At 49.0% G+C, this 21,232-nt stretch overlaps 1 protein-coding gene across 1 annotated transcript; it reads left to right on the top strand.

Moving 5' to 3' along the window:
- Positions 1-2,090: 2,090 nt before the first annotated feature.
- On the top strand, positions 2,091-14,598 carry R3hdml (R3H domain containing-like). The gene is made up of 5 exons (XM_005392473.1): positions 2,091-2,876; positions 5,631-5,749; positions 6,945-7,077; positions 8,973-9,088; positions 14,381-14,598. The coding sequence occupies exons 1-5, from the start codon at positions 2,616-2,618 to the stop codon at positions 14,577-14,579; spliced, it is 828 nt and encodes a 275-aa protein (XP_005392530.1). The 5' UTR covers positions 2,091-2,615; the 3' UTR covers positions 14,580-14,598.
- The last annotated feature ends 6,634 nt before the right edge of the window (positions 14,599-21,232 follow it).

Below are 21,232 nucleotides of genomic sequence, written 5' to 3'. Positions count from 1 at the left end.
AGAGGAGAGGACTTGCAGATGTAGCTCAGGGGCAGAGTGCTTGCCTAGCATGCGGAGGCCCCAGGCTCCATCCCCAGACCACAGGGCAGGTGGGGTAATCTCTCTAAACCTGTAACTTTGTGGTATTTATTGTTGTTGTTGTTGTTTTGCTTTTTGAGGCAGGGTCTCCTATGCAGTTCAAGCTGGCCTTGAGCTCACTTTGTAGCCCAGACTGGTCTCAAACTCGCAAAGATCCTCCTGCCTCAGCCTCCAGAGTGCTGGAATTACAGGCATGCGCCACCACGCCCAGCTAAACCTGTAATTTTGGCAACTCTGAGACCAATGAGGTTTTAGTCACACACACATACACACATACGTATAGACACTTGCATTTTCATACATGTACCTGGACACACATATATAACACCTATGCACTCACGTGCATATAAGCATGTGGGCATACAACAGTGCACAAGGACAGACACAGTCACACAAGGGCACACACAGAGGACAAACCGTGTGCCAGCCGCTGCCCTTAACTCCACCAATGCTAATTCGTTTAATTTCACAGCAAAGGAAGGAGATTGGTACCATTACTTCTTCCATTTTGCAGTAGCCATTGCTCTAGGGTCCACAGTCAGAAAGTGGAATAAGTGGGATTTGAACCCAGATCCATCGGCTTCATGCACTGTGGCTTGAGGAGCTGTGTTTGAATAGCATTGTAATGCATGTCCTAGACTCTCCCCACGAGTCTATATTTGTTTTTGTTTTGTTTCATTTTTTGAGACGGGGTTTCACTATATAGTCCAGGCTGGCCTTGAACTCACTGTATATTCCATGCTGGCCTCAGACTTGCAACCATCCTCCTGCCTCAGCCTCCTGAGTACTGGGAGTACAGGTGTGCACCACCACACTTGGCTGTGTGTTTACATTTGGTTTGGCTATGAGGATAGCATCCTATTTCCACGCTAACAAGACCCTAGACGCCCTGGACCCTGGGTTGGTTCTTTTACCTCTCTGGAGCTCCATTGTTTTGTCTGTAAAATAAGGGGTTACAATACCTGCTGTAAGGACTGGCTGAGCTTGTGTGTGCACAGCTCTCAGCCCTGGACCCAGCACACAGTAGGTACTCTTTATTTTTATTATTATTTTATTTTTCTTTTTTGATACAGAGTCTCTCTATGCAGTTCAGGCTGTCCTTGAGCTCACTTTGTAGCCCAGCTTGGCATCAAACTCGAAATGATCCTCCTGCCTCAGCCTCCCGAGTGCTGGGATTACAGGCATGCGCCACCATGCCCGGCAGTAGGTTCTCTTTAGCTGGGGCCTTTTGATTGCTCACTCTGGGGCCGGAGGACTTTGAAGGGTTGTCAGTCCGTAAGTACTCTTCTTGGCTTAATGTGGTAGCCCACACCTGTAATCCCAGCACTCAGGAGGTTGAGGCAGGAGGATTGTGAGTTCAAGGACAGCCTGAACTATAGAGTGAGCCCTTGTCTCAAAAAAGGAAAAAGATAAAAGAAAATAATCTCCTGATGCCAGCTGGCCTTAACATATCTGGGTCTGGAAGGCAAGGAGAAGTCTCCAGATCGGGGTATCCTCATGGGGTGGGTCTTTGCTCTTGGGGTTCTTGCCCTAACCTGCTCAGCCTCAGCCCTGCACACAAGTGGCAGCTGGAATAGCGGGGATGAAGGAAGGTGAGAGAAAAAAGCCCGTAAATCAGCACACGGAGTATCTCTCCCAGTCCAAGTGTGGTTCTGCTAGGAGGGGAGGGGGCTGTGGGTTGGGGCGGTCAGATGCCATCAGCTCCCAGGGGGCTGTTTCAGTCGCTGCCCAGTCGCAGCCAGGGTGTCTGCAGAGGCCCTCTGCCTCCTGCCACCTCTTGCCACCCGCCAGTGGTGCCCATGCTGGGTACAAACCCTTGGGGAGCCTGCTGCCTGGTCTCCCCGGGCCTCTCTGCCTTCATTCTTTCTCTTCTGTTATGTCTTTTCTCCCGTCTCTATCTTTGTCTCTGTCTCTCTCTCTCTCTCCCTGCTCCTGTGTTATCTTTGTCTCTCCCCATCATTCATTCTTCCCCCTCTTCCTAATTCTCTTTCATTCTTTTTCTCTGTGTCTTTTTCTTCTGTCAACCTTTGGGCTCCTCTTGTTTTCTTTTTCTATTTCTCAAGTGTCCTTTTCTTTGTCTCCCTCACCCTCAGCCCCCTGGTTCTGCACCTCAGTCCGGATGCTGAAGTTGTAGCCCTGTGGAACCGACGGCCTGCAGTGTGCTGCGGGTGCCCCCTGTGCCCGCCGTGCAGGCTGAGGGGGAGGACGTCTTGCTGCAGAGATCCGCTGCCCTCCTGGCGGGTGGGACAGGGCCTGGCTTTGAAGTGGTGGCAGCGCTGCACCCCAGGGCCTGGGCTGGATTAACCACTGTCTGGGCATTTCTTCTCGTGGCCCAACCCACTGAATCCGCTGGGTGGGGAGGAAGGGGTACTGGTACCCAGACCACAGCTGGGTCAGGAGCTTTGCCAAGTCCCCAGGGGGCATCCTCTGGGCTGGCATTGCCCGAGGAGGACACTCAGGGATTGGTGCTCTCTCATTCGCCCCTTCCAGGCAGCCGGCTCTGACTGTACCGGGCAGATTGTGACCCCCAGCTAGCTATGCTCCTGCTGTCCAGCACCGTGGGCCTGGCAGGTCTGATCCTCTGGGCAGGCCAGACAGTGGATGCCTTGATGATGCCCAATGCCAGCGTGGTCCTGGCCCGGCGGGAGGGCACAGCTGTGCGGCCTCTGAGGGGCCTAGGGGTGCCCCGGTACCACAGGAAGCGCCACATCACTGCGTGGGACATCATGGCCTTATTGGATTATCACAACCACATTCGGGCCAACGTGTACCCACCTGCTGCCAACATGGAGTACATGGTAAGTCCCCATGCCCATCCCAGGGTCTCTTCCAGCAAACACCAGCCCACTCACTATGGGCTGCAGCGACTGGCTTGAAAGAGCCAGTTCACCCACCTAGCTAGTCTGAGGGACCCATGAAGAGGGCAGGAATTTGTGTGCCCGTTTCCCAAGCTAGGAAACTGAGGCTAACGCACAGATTCCCTAGTGGATTTGGCCATATGCATACTATGGAGCTCTTTTGGTGCCAGGGATTCCACGTAAACTTTTTCCTTTAAGAGGACATTTCATCTCCACTTTCTAAATTTGAAAATGAGTCCAGAGAATCAATTTGCCCAAGGCCACCTGGCCAGGATTCCAGGCCAGATTGTCCACAGGGAAAGTTTTGACTTTAACCAACACAATACGCAGCCCAAGAATTCTGGCTCCAACTGGGGAACCGCAGGGGGTACATGGCTAGAGCTTTTCATGCTATTGTCCCTTGGCCCAGGGATTTAGCGGACACACCCCCCGCCATTCATTCCCGGGAGCTGCTGAGAGGAAGGTCTGCAACAGGGCAGGCACCTGGGCTTTTGGGCTGAGGAGTGCAGTGGAAGAGCTGGGATTTCTGCCTTCAAAGCGGTAGGGCCGGCGTCTCTCACCTTGGCCATCCAGAAGCCAGACCCCTGGCGAGGAAGAGGGAATCTTGCTCTTTATCGTAGCCCCTTCCGTTTGGGGACAATAGTCCTAAACCAGCCTGGAGAGATAGGCTTCCAGCCTGCAAGGATTTCTTTTTTTTTTTTTTTTTTCCCCCTGTCTTTTTGAGACAGGGTCTCACTAGGCAGCTCAGGCTGGTCTTGAGCTCCTTTTGTAGCCCAGGCTGGTCTCGAACTCGCAACGATCCTCCTGCCTCAGCCTCCCAAGTGCTGGGATTACAGGTGTGCACCACCATGCCCAGCCCTGTGAGGATTTCTTTCAAGAATGAGATTGCCAGTCCAGATCCTGCTCCCAGCCCAGCCCTGGGCCCCCCCCCCCCGGGGTATTGCCAAGAACACTGGGCCATGGCCTTCCCCAAAGTGTGTTCATTCAAGGCAGATGAGAGAAAATTGTAAAAACTGTGGGTCCGTGTGTGTGCGTGTGTGTGTGCGCGTGTGTGTGTCTTTCAGATATAATGCTGGGAGCTAATAGTTGGGGAAGAGCAGGGAGAGGAGCCAGGACGGTGGGCAGCTAGAGGTGGGCGAGCCACTTATTTGTTCATTGACTGACTCATTTACTAACACAGGGACTGGCGCATAGAAGGCCCCCCATTTTTCAAACAAATGACACATTTGCTGAGTGCCACTGGTGTGGCAAACAGCGTTTAACGATTGCATGTGGCGCCTAACAGAGACAGGAAGCTGTCTCCCCAGGGGCCAGGGAGGCCCCTTCCCTCAGTTGACCCCCTTGCTTTGCTCTCTTTAAAAGGCTGGGAGTTACACAAGCCTGGGGGATGTTCGGGCCCCTCTCAGCACCCCTTTTCTCCCTCACTAATTGACTCCTGCTCGTGGAACAGGCATCTGACCCAGCACCCCTCACTTCCAAGAAAGCCTGGGCCCAGGAAGGCAATGATTCATGGCTTGTTTGACATCTCGTCACCCAGAAATATGGTTCAATATTTGCTGAATGAACAAATAATATCTCAGAGGATCCCAGTGTGGGAAATGAGCTAGTATTTTTTTTTTTAGGTGACATTTTTTCCAGCTGTGAAACTTGTGGAATTCGTATATTGATCAAAGATAAAGCTGGGAAGAAAACTGAGGAGTGTATTTTACAGTTGCTGTGCGGGATAATCGCTGAGACAGCCCATCTTGTTGAGTGAGGAGAGTTAGGTGCAGAGTTCCGGGCACGCTCCTGTCCCGTCAGAATGTCTGCGTCCCTACGTATCAGCTTGTGCAGGTGTCCACACTTCTGCAAGTGAACAAAGGAAGCCTGGCGATTGTCCCTGGGGGAGGTTACGGAGCAGCTGTGGGGACGGTGCTCGGGAGGAGAGACTGTCCACTTGTCCTCCCTGGGATATCATATCATACATATTAAATTGGTGTGCTTTCATTTTGAAAAAAAATTTTTTAATTAAAATTTTTTTTCTTTGAGACACTCCTGCTATGTGGCTTGGGCTGGCTTTGATTTCACTATGTAGCCAGGCTGGTCTTGAACTCTTGGCGATCCTCCTGCCTCAGCCTCCTTTGTGCTTGGATAACAAGTATGAGTCACCATGCCTGGCACAATTAAAATTATTGTTTGGTTTTTTTTTTTTTTTTTTTTTGTCTTTTTTTGAGACAGGGTCTCGCTCTGCAGTTCAGGCTGGCCTTGAGCTCACTTTGTGGCCCAGGCTGTTCTTGAACTTGCAAGGATCCTCCTGCCTCAGCCTCCCGAGTGCTGGGATTACAAGCATGTGCCACCATGCCTGTCAAAATTCTTGATGCTTACATAAACCCATTTTGAAAATACAACAAATAAATATTTCTAAATCAGTCATCTCATATCACCTGGGGGAGGTCACTTCCAGGGACTGCTGAGAACTCTGTACAAATACCTGGGATCCCACTCACAGCCAAGGGCCTCAAGCACGAGGTCCAGAGAGGGAAGGAGGGGTGGGGCTCAGCTTGGGGGTGTGCTTGTGCTAGATCTTGAACCACATGCCTTGCGTGAGCCCTGTTTTCTAACCCACCAGTGAGCTTGCTGAAGAGTTAAGGAGGATGCTAGACACAGGCGTGTCCCTTCCTCCTCCCAGGAAGGGCTCGGCCTTTCTTTCCCCAGGTCTGGGACGAGTTGCTAGCCAAGACCGCTGAGGCCTGGGCCGGCCAATGCATCTGGGACCACGGGCCCTCACACCTGATGAGATTCGTGGGTCAGAACCTCTCTGTCCTTTCTGGCCGGTGAGTCAAACTCAGCCCTTCCTTCACTCAGTCATTCAGCAAACACACATCGAGCGCTACTCTGATCTGGGTGCTGTGTTTGGCAGTGAAACACAGTGGTGGACAAAGTGGGCAAGCTCCCTGTCTGCAGGAGCCTATTCTAGTTAGGAGGGACGGGTGACAACAGGGTGAACCAACGCACACCCAGACTGCTTGGAGAGTGAGGGGTGACGTGAAGGCTCACAGGCGGGGCGGGTGGGACCCATGGGAAGCAAAGTTGGGAGTAGAGGATGGTGGATGGGCGCATGGAACCCAAGGGTGCTCACTCTGAGGCCGAGAACGGCGAGCCCGGCTTTCTGCCGCGCCTCTCTGCTCCATTGCTTCTCTGGAGTCGGAAGGCGGGGTCCTGAGTTGGCTCCGCGTGGCCTGGGGACGGCACTGCCATGTTCTGGACCTTCGTGGCCCAGCTCAGCTCTCTCCCGGCCTGCGGATTTCATAGGCCAGTGAAGCTGCCAAAAGGCATTTACAAGACAGCCACGCCATGGACATATTTTTATTTTGCCAAATAAGGACATTAGAGCCACACCCTCCGTGTTCTGCCTGGACCTCAGCAGAGTGGGAGAGGCAGGGACAAGGCCGGAGGACACCGGGGCCCCAGATCAGGGTTCCAGCCGTCGCTGACTGGCGGGGCCAGGGTCAGCCCTTGGGAGCCTCCAACGCTCCTCCCGCCCCCTCAATCGCTGGTCCAGTGTCCTTGCTCGGCCAGGCCACGGCCAGCCCTGGGGAGGCTCCCAGTGAACACAGAACAGCAGCAGGGTGAAAGCTGGGATTTCCAAGCTGTGAACTGCAAGTGTGAGCTCTCCCAGCTGTCACCCCCTGATCGGCCTTTTGAGTATTTGTGCCTCTGTCAATGTGGCTATTTAAAAGAAAAAAAACCCTCAGGTCCAACCACCAGGCTCCTTGACCTGCACACATACTTTACTGAGCACTTGCTCTGTGCCAGGCATGGGTGAGCTCTGTACACGGCGGTCTCCTGGCCTTCAGAACACACCTGCGAGGTGAGTGCTGCTGTCCTCATCCTCGTTTTATCAATGAGGATCTCCAAGGAGGAGAAGCGAAGTAACTCACCCCAGGTCACTGAGCAAGGCTGGTGGTGGTTGGTCGCAGAGCTGCTTTTCCACCCCCTCAGCTTCTCCCATGTTCCTGACCCCTCCAGGTACACCTCCATCTTGGATCTTGTGAAGCTTTGGGCCAATGAGAGGTGGGATTACTCGTTTCCAGCCCCAGGTGATTGCACCCCGCGCTGCCCCTGGTACTGCAGTGGTCCTGTCTGCACCCACTACACCCAGGTACTCCTCCGCTAGGGCCCAGGAGCCTGCAGAACAATCCCTGGCACTTCAGAAGGGGAAGAAGGAGGATAGGCATGGTGTTGCACACCTGAAATTTCAGTACTCAGGAAGCTGAGGCAGGAGGATTGCACATTCAAAGCCAGCCTGGGCAACTTAGTGAGGCTCTGTCTCAAAACAAACAAATGAGCAACAGTCACAACAAAAAACACACTAGACAGGCATGGTGATGCACACCTCTAATCCTAGCACTTGGGAGGCTGAGGCAGGAGGATTGCCGTGAGTTCAAGGTCAGCCTGGGCTACATAGTGAATTCAAGGTCAGCCTGAACTGCATAGCAAAACCCTATCTCAAATAACAAAAACAAAAAACAAAAACCACGTTCAAACTAGGAAAAAGAATAAAGTGGAACGGACATGAGAATTAAAGCAGAGAAACTATGGGCTTCCTTTTGTGTAAGAAGCATATTCCTGGAAAGGTATGTGCATACTGAATTGAGGTGGATCTCATCTTATTCTATTCATCTTTTTTTTTTTTTTTTTTTTTTTTTTTTTTTTTTTTTTTTTGTCTTTTTGAGACAGGGTCTCACTATGCAGTTCAGGCTGGCCTTGAGCTCACTTTGTAGCCCAGAGTAGCCCAGGCTGGTCTTGAACACACAGCGATCCTCCAGCCTCAGCCTCTCGAGTGCTGGGATTACAGGCGTGCACTACCACACCCAGCCTATTTTATTCACCTTGGTTATTTTCTGCTTTCTAAGGCTTCCACTATCTTAGGGGGGGAAATGCCAAAATAATATTTTATAACATTACAAAAATTATAGCACATTTTGAGTGCTAATATTGTGTATGTTAATACTTACTATGCATAAAAATATGATGCAGTCTACCACTGCAAGGCAGAGACAGCAGTAGGACTGCAGGAGGATTGCATATGCAAAGGCAGCCTGGGCAACTTAGTGAAGCTATGGACAGGAGCTTCCCATTGTAGGATAAATGTCTTCTTTCCACCCAGTCTGCCTCTCTCTGACTCATTTGGAAATAACTTCAGAAATATACATTTGTGATCCTGTATAAAATGTGATACCAAAGCCAAGGATCCTTCCTAACCTCCCACAATACATTATTACCTCCACTGTACTAATGAAGACACAGGTCGGATAAAAGACAAAGTCATACAGCAGGTGACACTGAGATGCTGGCTCAAGTCTGACTCCAAAGTTTGTTCTGATGCCAGAAGGATTTTGGGAAGCTGGTCACTAGGAAAAGGGGGGAAAAAAAGAAATAAAACAGTACAGAAAATATTAGCATATATCACTCATGGTGTGGCTAAATATTGATTCATAAAACTTTTGTTTTGTTTTTTGAGACAGAGTCCCACTGTGTAGTCCAGGCTGGCCTTACATTTACAGAGCTCCTCCTGCTTCAGCTTTTTGAGGATTCACGGAAATCTTCCTGCCTCAGCTTCCTGAGGGCTAGGATTACAGGCTTACACCGCCATGCCCAGTTTGGTTCATAAAACTTTTTGTGTGTGTGGTTCTGGGGATGAAACTCAGGGCCTCACACGTGCTAAGCACAGGCTGTACCACTGCGAAACATCTACCAGCCCCAGTTTATAAAACTTTTGTTCCGGTTGTATGGGTGCGTGTATGCGTGCCTGTGGGCACTGGGTAACAATATGAAATTTATTTATGCCTCGTTGTTGCCTGCAGTTAGAAACAAATCTGAGAAACATTGTGTCACAACATAAATGACTCTCACTCAGACAGACTGCTGCACCCCAAGACCTCACCTAACACACCCTCCTGCAACCGAGCTGAGGGGCCACAGGACCCCAGGCCCCAGGCCCCAGGCCCTTCCGCCTGCCCCTTCTCAGCCGGCCTTGTGTCTGTGCCTCCTCAGATGGTGTGGGCCTCCTCCAACCGGCTGGGCTGTGCCATCCACACCTGCGACAGCATCAATGTGTGGGGCAACACCTGGTACCAGGCGGTGTACCTGGTGTGCAACTACGCCATGAAGTAAGTGCCTGGCCGGCCGGGGCGGAGGAGGCTGGGGCAGGAAGGGGCTCGTGCGAGTTCAGGGAAAGAAAGACACACACAATACGCCTTCTTCTTCCTGCTGAGTAACCTCAGTAGCATAAGATTTGGGTAACTTTAGGGAGTCGATTAATAGTCTTTTTTCTTTACCCAAGGTCAGCGTGAGTTGGGAGAAAGAGCAGTGAGGCGGGCCGGAAGCGGCTTCACTGAGGAAGTGGAGCGCATAGAAGGTAGCTTAGCTGGCCCTTCTGGCCAAGAGGGCTTGCAAATGCCTCACAATTGAATTAGACCTGCGCCTTGGTGCCAGGCAGCATTGGACAAACAGGCATCTTCGCACGAGTGCAGGGCCGGCCCCTCTGGGTGCAGCCCAGGAAATAGATAACCAAGCTGGGTGTGGTGGTACACACCTGTAATCCCAGCACTCTGGAAAGCTGAGCCAGGAGGATCATAAATTCAAGGCCAGCCTGGGCAATTTAGTGATTTAGTGAAACCCTGTCTCAAAAAACAAGCAAACAAACAAAAAACTGCCTTGGTTACTTTTCTGTCATTGCTGAGACAAAATACCTGATGCCCACATCAGGAAGGAAAGGTTTATTTAGCCCACAGTCTGTGGAGGTTTCAGTCGGCTGGCTCCAAGGCAGGATGGCACATGGCAGAGGGCAACAGTGCATGGTGGTGGAAGACAGCAAAAGCAGCCTCTTTCTCTCCCTTACATATGCAAACTATCTGCCCCAGGGCGGAGGTAGCACTCACACCTGTAATCCCACCATTAGAGCATAAATCAATCATAAATCTAGAAGCCTGCCCCGTGATTGCATGAGGGTTTGGGGGGACATGAAGACACAAACCATAACACAAACTAAAAAGAAGGGTTGGGCTGGGTATGGAGGCGCATGCCTGTAATCCCAGCACTCGGGAGGCTGAGGTAGGAGGATCTCTGTGAATGCGAGACCAGCCTGGGCTACAAAGTAAGCTCAAGGCCAGCTTGAACTGCATAGTGAGACCCTGTCTCAAAAAGACAATAAATTAATAAATAAAAGCGTTGGGATGTAACTCAGTGCAAAGGTCCTGAGTTCAATTCCCCACTATTGATAAAAGCCTTCAGTCATTCAACCAAGAATACCTGGTTCCCACAGGCAAGGAGAGCCCAGACTAGAGGGGTAGACTAAACATACTCAGCTCCTCCTCCCAAACTAGCCAATCAGCTTGATGAGAGAAGGGTCAGGTGTGTTCTTCTTACAAGTCCCTTGGAAACCTGGGAGAGAGGAGTGTGGAAGTTCCAGTCCAAGGTAATCTATGAATTTGTGAACATTACAGATTCTCATACAAAATAAGAACCATTTCTAAGTCAGCATGAAGTTTAGAATTTCAGTCATACAGTAATAACCACATTTTACTCTCACACAGCCCTTCATCATTTACAAAATACTTTCACTTTATTACCTCTGAAGAAATGAAAGAAGTAAAGAAAAAGGGAAAGAGCAGGGTGTGGTGGCACACACCTATAATCCCAGCATTTGGGAGGCTGAGGCAGGAGGATCACTGTGAGTTCATGGCCATCCTGGAATATATAGCAAGAACCTGCCTCAAAAAACAAACAAACAAACAAACCCAACAACAACAACAACAACAACAAAAAGGGGTGGGGAAGAGACCTTGGGAAAATATTGACCCTTTTTACAGGTTAAGAAATAGAACCTCACACATGTTAAGTAATTTACAAAAAGTCACAAAGCCAATAAGGAGGAGGGCTGTTTGAAATACAAGTCTTTAGAGCACAATTGCCATTTTCATTCTGGTAACACTATCCTGAGGTTCTTGAAGTCACTGGTAGCCAGCAGCTAACATAAATCTAAGATATATGTTATTTATCAGATGGTGTCATCAACTGACAAAGTGCCATAGTACAGCCCAGCTTTATCAAAACTAGAAAAATATAAGAAGCCAAATTCTATTACAAGTAGCTTAAGGAAAGAGGGAACAGAAAGGAAATAGTGGCATCAATACAAATGAAATACATTATACATGTTGAAACCCTCAAAAAATATGAAATTGGGGGATAGAAGGGGTCATGGGCAAATATTGACCCATTGATTAAAATATGGTGTGTGCACCTGCAAATCTGTCATGGTGAAACCATTGATCTGTATGACCAGTATGCACTAATAAAAAATGCACACAACAAAACGAAAAAGAAGCTAAGTAGCTTAAGGGCCCATTCTAATGTGTGCTGTTGATATAGCACATCTGTGAAGTACTGAGTATAAACAATATCGTTGTTCAGATTTGTAGGCCCTGAAGTTAAGACTGTCAGTGTTTAAATACAGTATGTGATTTTTGTCAGGTCTGATGGTGCACACCTGTAATCCCAGCACGTGGGAGGCTGAGGCAGGAGGATGGTGACAGTTGAAGGCCAGCTTAGGCTACATAGAGAGTTTAAGACCAGCTTAAACTACACAGCGAGACTCTGTCTTAAAAAACAAACAAAAAATGTGATTTCTACTTAGCTTCTTGATGCCTGTTTTTTTCTCTGAAAAATGGGAATGGAATAGTACTCATGGGTCTGTTAAGTGAGGTCACCTCAGTAATCCCCCTGAGCTCATAATAAATGGGGAACATTTATTGGTTCTCATTGTGACTACCAGATGTTATGGCTTGTGTCTAGTTGTCCCCCTAAAGCCTCATGTAAGTCCTAGGTAGGAGTTTTTCAGAGGAGGCTGGGTCTAGAGTGTGTGATGCTGGGATTGATTCATGGTGCAATGCTGGGGTCAAGGGCACTAGGATTAAGGGTATGAGTGCTACTTACCCTAAGTAGCCTGGATAAAATATAAGGGATAGAAAGAGCTGTGGTCATCCCACTTGCTTTGCTACCTTCTGCCCACCATGGACTGTTTCTCCTCTCTGATGCCTGTCTGCCATGCCACCCCACCTGCAGCCAGCTGATTATGGGCTGAAACCTCTACAAGGCATGAGCTAAATAAACCTTTCCTCCTTTAACTTTAGGTGTCAGGTATTTTGTCTTGGCAATGAGAGAAAAGAAACTAAGATACCAGACATAGGTTTGTGCCAACCTCTACCATGGGCATGCCGAGGGCTTTGAGTAAATCAATCTGTCTCTACAAGCCTGTTTTCTCTGTGAGGGTTAATACTACCTGCTTCACATAATTTAAGCATTAAGATATGATGACATGCCTACATAGTATCTTGCCCATATTATGTGCTAAATGAACGGAGCCCTGAATGTTCAAGGGTGGAAATAGACCTTTTTCATTACTACATCTTCCTATTGCACTGATTTCAATGCTTTTTTAAAAAAGCAAGCCTTTTCTCCCCAAGTAGTTAACAAGGCAAGAACTACTTTGATTTCACCGCCAGGTACCACCATCGTCCCCTCTCCCTACTCCTAAATTTCTGACAGCACCTTTTGAACACTGTAGGCTCTTGGCCTCTCACACACATCTTGTGTCTGTGCAAGCTATACAAGTGTTTGATGAATGAATGCGTCCTTTTAGGGAACAAGAAGTGCGCGCTTTTCCGAGAACTTGGGCTGACTTTGCACAAAGTTATTCTGTAATCGTTTTTGTTTGGAGGGAAAAGGATTCCACTCAGGCCCCCAAGGAGTAGACACCTGGGTGTGAGAAATAAGCTTCGGGCCTTGTAAAGATAACGATACCACAGGCCAGCAGTGAGACTGAAGCAGCTGCGAACAAAAGCCTTGAGGAAGAGGGAAAACTAAACTGCACGGGCAGAGATGGAGAAGCAAGTGGAGGAAGGTGAGAAGTGAGGTGGACCCACATAGTGCCAGGACAGGCCACATGGCTGACTTAAAGCTGTTGAAGGGGTTCTCTAAGCGAGCAGTCAGCAAACTCTGGCCCATGGTCAACTGTGGCCTGTGGTTTGTTTTTAAATAAAGTTTTATTGAAACATGGCCCCACCATTCCTTACCATGTTCTCTACAGCTGCTTTCAAGTCACAGAGACAATCAGGCCCGCAAAGCCTAAAATATTTACTATCCAGCCCTTTACATAAAAAGTTTGCAAGCTGGGCATGGCGTGCAGGCCTGTAATTCCAGCACTCTGGGAGGCTGAGGCAAGAGGGTTGCAAGTTGGAGCTCAATCTGGGCAACTCAGCAACTTAGTGAGACCCTGACTCAAAATTTTGAAATATATATAAAGGGCTGGACATGTAGTTCACTGTAAAAGTCCTGAGTTCAATTCTCAGTACAGTTTAAAAAAATAATAAAGGTATAATTCACATGCAATGTGGTGGCACACACCTGTAATCCCAGCACTCAGGAAGCTGAGGCAGGAGGACTGCTACACAGTGAGTTCAAGGCCAGCCTGAAATACACAGCAAGACCCTGTCTCAAAAACAACAAAATCAGATATAATTCACACGCTACACAACCCACCGTTGGGTTATAGTACATTATTAATATTTTTACATTGTAATGAAATATGCCGTCATAACCACTTTGGGTGTGCACTTCTGGCATTAATTGCAATCACAGTGTTGTGCAACTGTGGCCGTATTTTCAAAACTTTTCATTGGCCCACAGAGAAACTCCATAACCCTGGAGCCATAACTCTCATCCCTCCTTCCCCAAAGGCAGTGATCTTCTGAGAGGGATAATTCCCGAGCAGGTAGATTGGCTTCTCATGGAGCCCCAGGACAGTGGCAGCAGCAGCTGCTACGGGGCTTGAAGGGCTCATCCTCTTGATTGATTCATGCTCTCTTCTGCGCATAGTTCAAGGGATTTTAGGTCATTTCACAGACACTATTTCATTTATTTATTTTATTCGGAGGATAGAATCAAGTTTCAGGAGATCAGGTGGCAGGTTGGGGGTGTAGCTCAGCGGAACAGCACTTGCCTGGCATACTCAAGACCCTGGGTTTCATCCTGAGTTCTAGGGGTGGGTGGGAGAGAAAAGAAAAACAAAGGAGATGGCTTAGCTAGTCACCAGGACCAGAACCTAGGACCCCAGCTCAGATCTGCCTCTTCCAGGGGAAATGGAGAACAGTAGAAGGATTTGCCAGGCGCCGTGCAGCGCATGTCCACACACAGCTCCGTCTCCCATTCACAGTGTCTGCGTGGAGGGAGCAGGCACACCTGATGCTTTTGCAGATGAAGAAGTCAAGGCTTACAGATGTGACTCTCCTTGGGTGACACAGCCAGTGGGCCGCAGCACTGAGATGTATAAACCCGCATGAAGGCTGCTCATCCCACACTTTGTTCTCTCCTAACCCTGCTTCCCTGGGACTTTTCTCTTCCAGGGGCAACTGGATGGGTGAGGCACCCTACAAGATGGGGATGCCTTGCTCCGCCTGTCCTCCCAGCTATGGAGGCAGCTGCTACAACAACATGTGCTTCCATGGGCTCAACTCCAATAAGTTCCTGGGATCTGAACCCCCCCAGCACTCTGGGGCACCTCTAGCCGGACTTAGCCCGCTAAGAATCCCTTCTGGAATGTAGCATCAAGGAATATTTGTTTCTCAGACAAGAGTCAGGTTACCTGCACCAATGTGGTTCCTCCTTCTATTCCCTTTCCTATATGTCTGGTGTGTGTCAGAAGGCAGGGACTTCCCTGCCTGCCCTCTTTCCTTACTTCCATCTTTCTTTTGTGTGACCCTCTAGGAAAGACCTTAATTAGCTTGACTCTCTGAGAGTCTGGGCTGCATGGATCAGTGCCCGTGCCTCGGTTTTGTGACTCACGGCTTAAAATTCAGTACCATCCATCCAAGGACAGTCACTTTTTTTCCTTGTCTTTTTGAGACAGGATCTCGCTATGCAGTTCAGGCTGGCCTTGAGCTCACTTTGTAGCCCAGGCTGGTCTCGAAATTGCAATGATCCTCCTGCCTCAGCCTCCCAAGGGCTCGGATTACATGTGTGTACCACCACGCCTAGCCGCAAAGGTCACTTGTTAAACAATCTTTCGCCTGAAATCCACCTTCACTTATCCAGTGCCAGCCAACCCAGGCAGCCTTTGAGGGCTTGTGGTTCCCTCTCTGAATTGGACTTATTTCCATGCCAAGGTTTTAAAAAACACTGCAGTTAGCTTGTGGATATTCTGCTCTGACACTTACTGTGTATTCCTGGTCCTACCACAGGGTCCAGCCCAGGAGATGGTGGATCCTCACATCTCCTTCAGGCCTCTGGACACCTCTCTGAGCTCACAGGATGAGAAGCAAAAGCCAAAGCTGACCTGAGGGCACTGTCTCTTCCTGCGCCTGTCCTTCTCAATTTCCGGATCACTCTGTCTTTTCCGAATGGTCTCTCTTGTCTTCCTGTCTACTCTATCCCCCTCTATTTTTCTCATCTCCATCTCTGAGTCTCTGATTCTCTCTTTTTTCTCCCATACAATCTCCTTCTCATTCCAATAAACCATTTCCCCACTCCTTGCCCCATCCCACCCAGAGATCATAACACACAAAAGTCCTTTTGTTTCAGAGATAGTAAAATCTCCTCCCTCAGACCTTGGCCTCCAGCTGGGGCCCACTCCCTGCCTGGCTGGAGAGAGCTCTGTTCAAAGATGAATAACAGGCCCTTTCTGCAGAGTCACTACAGCCAGTCGTCCTAGACGAAGAGAGTTGTATCCCCTCTCCGACTCTCCCGCTCCTGCAGACCGTGACCTGTGCCCCCCTGTCAACACCAATAAAGTCCTTTGCAGTGGCTCTTTCTGGTCCTTTCTTCTCTCAGCTCCCAGGAGGAGCAGAAGACAGGGGTAGAGGACTGGGTGGGAAAGATAAGGGCTAGGAGAAACAGAGTCACCTGAAGAGCAGGGGAGGGGACTAACAGCCCAGCCCTGCTATGCAAAGGCTAGATTCCCGCACGAGTGCCCCTGTATGTTATTACTCCACCTTTGCAGAAGAGAAAAGTGGGGTTTGGGGTGAGTACTAATTTCTAAACGCTGGAAACAAAGGAAATAAGAGAATCAAGGATACTGTTGCAGCATTATCGGCAGATATCTTTCCTACGGGGGGAAAGGGGACAGGGTCCCTCATTTTGTAAAACCATGGTGATAGTAAATGTTAGATTTTTTCAAAATTATTCATTCCGGTATTTGGGGGAGCAGGGACTCGCCAGCTCTTTGTCAGCTTCCCCAAATGCTCTGGAAATGTAAGTGGTGTGGAAATCCTTGGATGGGGTGGTGTCATAAAGTCACACAGGTAGTAAGGTGCAGACACGGAATTCAAATTCCCCTTTCATCTGCCCCCACAACTTGCGCTATTTCAGCCCTATGTCGCCTTCCTGTGTCTGAGTGACAAATGAGAATGACCACTGGCACTTTTTAGCTGCTTAGTTACTATGGGAACACCCTACACTCTTAATTTTGTTGAACAGTATTTTAGGTGATTAGCACTGTTCTTTTCTTTTTTTTTTTTGGTACCACGGATTGATCTCATGACCTTGGGCTTGCCAGGCAGGCATGGTTCCACTGAGCTAAATCCCCAGCCCTAAATCAAACCGTTGTCCCAGATATTTTATTTTATTTATTTATTTTTTTTAGTACCGGGAACCGAACTCATGGCCTCACGCTTGCCAGGCAGGCACTTGTGCCGCTGAGCTATATCCCCAACCCTAAATTTTTTTTTTGGTACTAGGAATCAAACTCAGGACTTTGCACTTTCGAGGCAGGTGCTTGTGCTGCTGAGCTATATCCGCTAGCACTGTTCTTATCCCCATTTTATAGATGCAAAAACTGAGGCTCAAGAAGATTCCTTTAAAGCCAGGTGTGGTAACGCACACCTGTAATTCCAGCATTTGGGAGGCTGAGGCAGGAAGATCACCTCGAGTTCAAGACCAGCCTGGACTACATTGTGAGTTAAAGGCCAGCCTGAACTATATAGGGAGATTCTGTCCCCCAAATAAACAAATAATCCTTAACCTCTCACCCTCCCGCCTCTCAGTTAAGAAGAGAAGCCAGACGTGGCAGCGCAGGCCTATAATCCCAGCCCTGGAGAGGCTGAGACAGAAGGATCATTGTGAGTTCGAGACCAGCCTGGGCTACAAAGTGAGCTCAAGACCAGCCTGAACTGCATAGCGAGACCCTGTCTTGGAAAAACAAAAGAAGAAAAAGAAGAAGACGAAGGAGGAAGAGGAGGAAAAGGAGGAGGAGAAGGAGGAGAAGGAGAAGGAGAAGGAGGAAGAGGAGAAGGAGGAGGAGAAGGAGGAGGAGAAGGAGGAGGAGAAGGAGGAGGAGAAGGAGGAGGAGAAAGAGGAGGAGAAAGAGGAGGAGAAGAAGGAGAAGAAGGAGAAGAGAGGCACTCAGGGATTGTAGAAAGGGAGAGAAAAACAGCAAAAAATGCCTTTGTGGAGTGGGAATGAATTCCAGGTGACCTCCCAGGCTTGCCATTTCTGATACAGGCTTTGAGAAGAGCTCATGCCAAAGGGAGAAATAAGCAAGTTGTGCTTGCCCGTGCTGCCTGTGCCTTGGACACTCGGAGTTGGAGTGGGTGAGAATTTGCGCCGAGGGGATTATAACTGGTATCTGGTTTGTTACACTGGGGGCTGGGGATATATCTCAGTGGTAAAGTGCCTGCCTGGGTTTGTTACATTGCTGTTCCAGTGAAAGGAGAACTTTCAATGCAAAATGCTCGTTTCTTTTTTTTGTCAGTAACATTTAAGGGCCCAGGTTGTAGCTCAGGGGTAGCGTTCTCGCCTGGCATTTGCAAGGCCCTGTGTTCCATTCCCAGCACCACAAAAAAGCACAACCACAACAAACTCCTCACCCCATCCCACCCAGACACCGTAACTCACAACAGTCCTTTTGTCTCCAGAGATACATTCAAACTCCGTAAGCTGTCACACGTTTCGAAGACTTTCATACCCATACTCACTGTTTCACTCATTTCAGCGACCAAGAGGGTTGGCTCTGGGGCCAGACTGCCTGGTTCCAAGCCTGACTCAGTGGCTTTGTGTGCCCGCAGTGCCTCACCGTCAGCTGTAAAGATGGCTGTGAGCCATTTCTGCTTTGTGAAGTCTTTCAAAACATTATATGATGGGACACATGGAAAACACTTAGAGTCTGCTCTGAGCACAGTGGTCATTAATAGCATTTGGGATGGGCACAGTACTGCTCACCCCCAACGTGGTCAGCCACCTGTTTTTGTGAATAAAGTTTTATTAAAACACAGCCACGCACATTCGCTCATTGTTGTCTACAGCTGTCTTTGTATTGTAGAAACAGAGATGAGAAGCACGGTTCACAAAGCCTGAGATATTTACTACTGGGCCCTTCACAGAAAAAGATTGTTATGCTCTGAGATCTATAATAGTCTCATATTCCTGGAGCTTATCATTCAACAAACAGAAGATGAATGCAAATATTTTATTTGAACTGAAATAAATGTTACCTGGGAGAAGAATGGGGAATTACTATACAAGAACACAGTCTAACTAGAAAGGGCCATCTACAGTCTGCTAGATCTTCCTGCCAAGGGGTTTCTTTCTTTCTTTCTTTCTTTCTTTCTTTCTTTCTTTCTTTCTTTCTTTCCTTCTTTCTTTTTTTTTCTGAGACAAGTTCTCACTATGCAATTCAGGCTGGCCTTGAGCTCACTTTGTTTTTTTGGTTTTTTTTTTTTTTTTTTTTTTTTTGTCTTTTTGATATAGGGTCTTGCTATGCATTTCAGGCTGGCCTTGTGCTCACTTTGTAGCCCAGGCTGGTTTCAAATTTGCAATGATCCTCTTGCCTCAGTCTCCTGAGTGCTGGGATTGCAGGTGTGTGCCACCACGCCCAGCTCTTTCTTTCTTTCTTTCTTTCACTACATCCCCAGTCCTTCTTACTTCTCATTTTGAGATTAGTCTTTGAGCTTGTGAGGATCACGAGTCTTGCAGTAGCAGCCACTTGGAGGCTGAGGAGGACCAGCCTCCTATTACAAGGCTTGCACCATCAGGCCTGGCTTAGAGGTATGTGTTTTGTTGAAGACGAGAAACTGCTCAGGTTCAGGGGAAGTCAGAGCTGTGTGAGTCGAGAGCTAAGAGACAGCGTGCGTGGCTGAAAAGGGACTGAAAGAAGATCTGGGTATAGGAGAGAGGAGCAAGACGACCTATCCCGGGGAGCTAGGCAGGAGCCAAACCATGAACAGTCATGGGGCTTCTCTTGTGGGGAAGGAGTCACAGCAAGAGCCTAGTGTTGGAATGACAGGTCAGGTCTCCTTTGGAGATGATCGTGCTGACCCCATTAACGGAGAATAGATTGGGTAAGGGCCAGAGCGGCTGCTGGGAGCAACCAAAAAGCTATCTCAGCAGCAGCCCAGGTCAGAGATTCGAACGCCCACTGGGAGTGGCGGTGCACACCTGCAATCCTAGCAGTTGGGGAAACTGTGGCAGCAAGATCACAAGCTGGAGAGTGAAACATGGTCTCGAGATAAAAAGTATAAAAGGGCTAGGAAATGTAGATGAGTGTGAAGCCCTGAGTTTAACCCCCAGTACCGGAAAAAAATATTCAGTGGCTTGAACCTCATTGACGGCACTGGAAACAAGGCTTGAAGCTCATTGGCAGCACTGGAAACAAGGCTTGAAGCTCATTGGCGGCACTGGAAACAAGGCTTGAAGCTCATTGGCGGCACTGGAAACAGAGGCTTGAAGCTCATTGGTGGCACTGGAACCGGAGGCTTGAACCTCATTGGCGGACTGGAAACACGTGACTGACTTTTGTTGGGGAGGTTAGGCTTTGAGGGTGCATCTGGGCATGGGGAGGGGGTGGCAGAGTGCAGATGCAGGTGAGCTGGCACCTCTGACATGGGGCCCGGGGTCTGCTTGAGGCTCCTGGCTTTCTCTGTGAGGAAGGTGAAATCTCATCCTGCTGAGGATGATCATGGAAAGTGTTCAAGGAGAGAAAAGAGCTGAGATGGGGTTAAAGACTGAGAGAGTAAGGAGCAGGGAAACTGAGGTAGCAGTTCTGGACAGTTGGAAGCCAGTGATCATGAATTTATGATAGTCCCAGGAGTCTCTCTAAGTGATTGCTGTCCCTGTCTAGCACTAACTGGCTGTCTGGATGTAGACAGGAAGAAAGTAAAATACTTTGGTTCATCCCAGCTTGGGGTTTTGTCAGCAAAGGAACTGAAAGAGAAGCAAGAGAGGGACTAAAAGAATGGGCTGGGGGATTTAAACTAAACAGGAAGAGAGCCAGACATGGTGGCACATGCCTGTAATCCCAGCACTCTGGAGGCTGAGGCAGGAGGATCGTTGTGAGTTTGAGGACAGCCTGGGCTGCAAAGTGAGTTCAAGACCAGCCTGAACTGCGCAGCGAGACCCTGTCTCAAAAAGACCAAAAAAAACCCAACTAAACAGGAAGATAAGGGAAGGCAGGAAGAGTCACAGGATGGAGGACTAAAAACAAAGGACCGGAAACAGCCTGTGCCTGTCCATCAATAGAGACCGGAAGTGGTTGAACAACTGCCCTGGAAGGAGACTGAGCAGAGAGGAAGCTAGCCAGTAGCTGTTTTAGAGGTGGAGCAACTCAGGAGGAGGGGTTATATGGTAAAGAAATGAAATCATTTACCAAACCCCACACCAAGAAAATGGCAGAGCTAGGGGCTGATTCCTAGAGTTCCAAGTTTGTTCTACTGCTCTCTTTCGCACTCTCTCAGTTGTGACCAGGACCTTGATTTCAGAATCCCCAAACTCGCTGTGAGACCCGACACTGGGATGAGGGGAACGGGCAGGTACTGCAAAGGCCCGGTGGCAGGTGGGTAACGTGCAAGAGAGAAAGCACAGGAGGTCTCCAAAGTCTGAGTGCAGGGTCAGCGGGGCAGCATGGAGGATGGGGAGGGGCCAGGCACCCACAGCCTGGAGCTCTCCCTCCCAGCATCCACCGGTTTGTAATAATACCAGTGTGTGTGTGTGTGTGTGTGTGTGTGTGTGTGTGTGTGTGTGTGTGTGGTGTGTGATGCTGGGGATCCACTTCAGCCATTGCGCATGCAAGCCAAATACCACCCCTGAGCTACATCCTCAGGCCGGTAATAATAATAACTTTGGGGGCTGGGGATTTAGCTCAGCGGCAAAAGCGCCTGCCTGGCAAGCGCAAGTTCATGAGTTTGGTTCCCGGTACCGGAGAAAAACCAAAAAAAAAATAAATAAATAATAATAATAATAATAACTTTGATGATCTAATTAAGGTCCAT

This window comes from Chinchilla lanigera, unplaced genomic scaffold (genome assembly GCF_000276665.1).
Source record: "Chinchilla lanigera isolate Chin_1 unplaced genomic scaffold, ChiLan1.0 scaffold00044, whole genome shotgun sequence".
Lineage (NCBI taxonomy): Eukaryota > Metazoa > Chordata > Mammalia > Rodentia > Chinchillidae > Chinchilla > Chinchilla lanigera.
Note: the sequence above shows the minus strand (reverse complement) of the source record. Positions and strands in the feature narration are given on the sequence as shown.

What these genes read in the sequence shown, in the direction of transcription:
- R3hdml (XM_005392473.1), top strand. Translation starts at nt 2,616, where the DNA reads ATGCTCCTGCTGTCCAGCACCGTGGGCCTGGCAGGTCTGATCCTCTGG. An exon ending in CTGCCAACATGGAGTACATG is followed by an intron (nt 2,877 to 5,630) that starts GTAAGTCCCCAT and finishes TTCTTTCCCCAG; the next exon opens with GTCTGGGACGAGTTGCTAGC. An exon ending in GTGTGCAACTACGCCATGAA is followed by an intron (nt 9,089 to 14,380) that starts GTAAGTGCCTGG and finishes TTTCTCTTCCAG; the next exon opens with GGGCAACTGGATGGGTGAGG.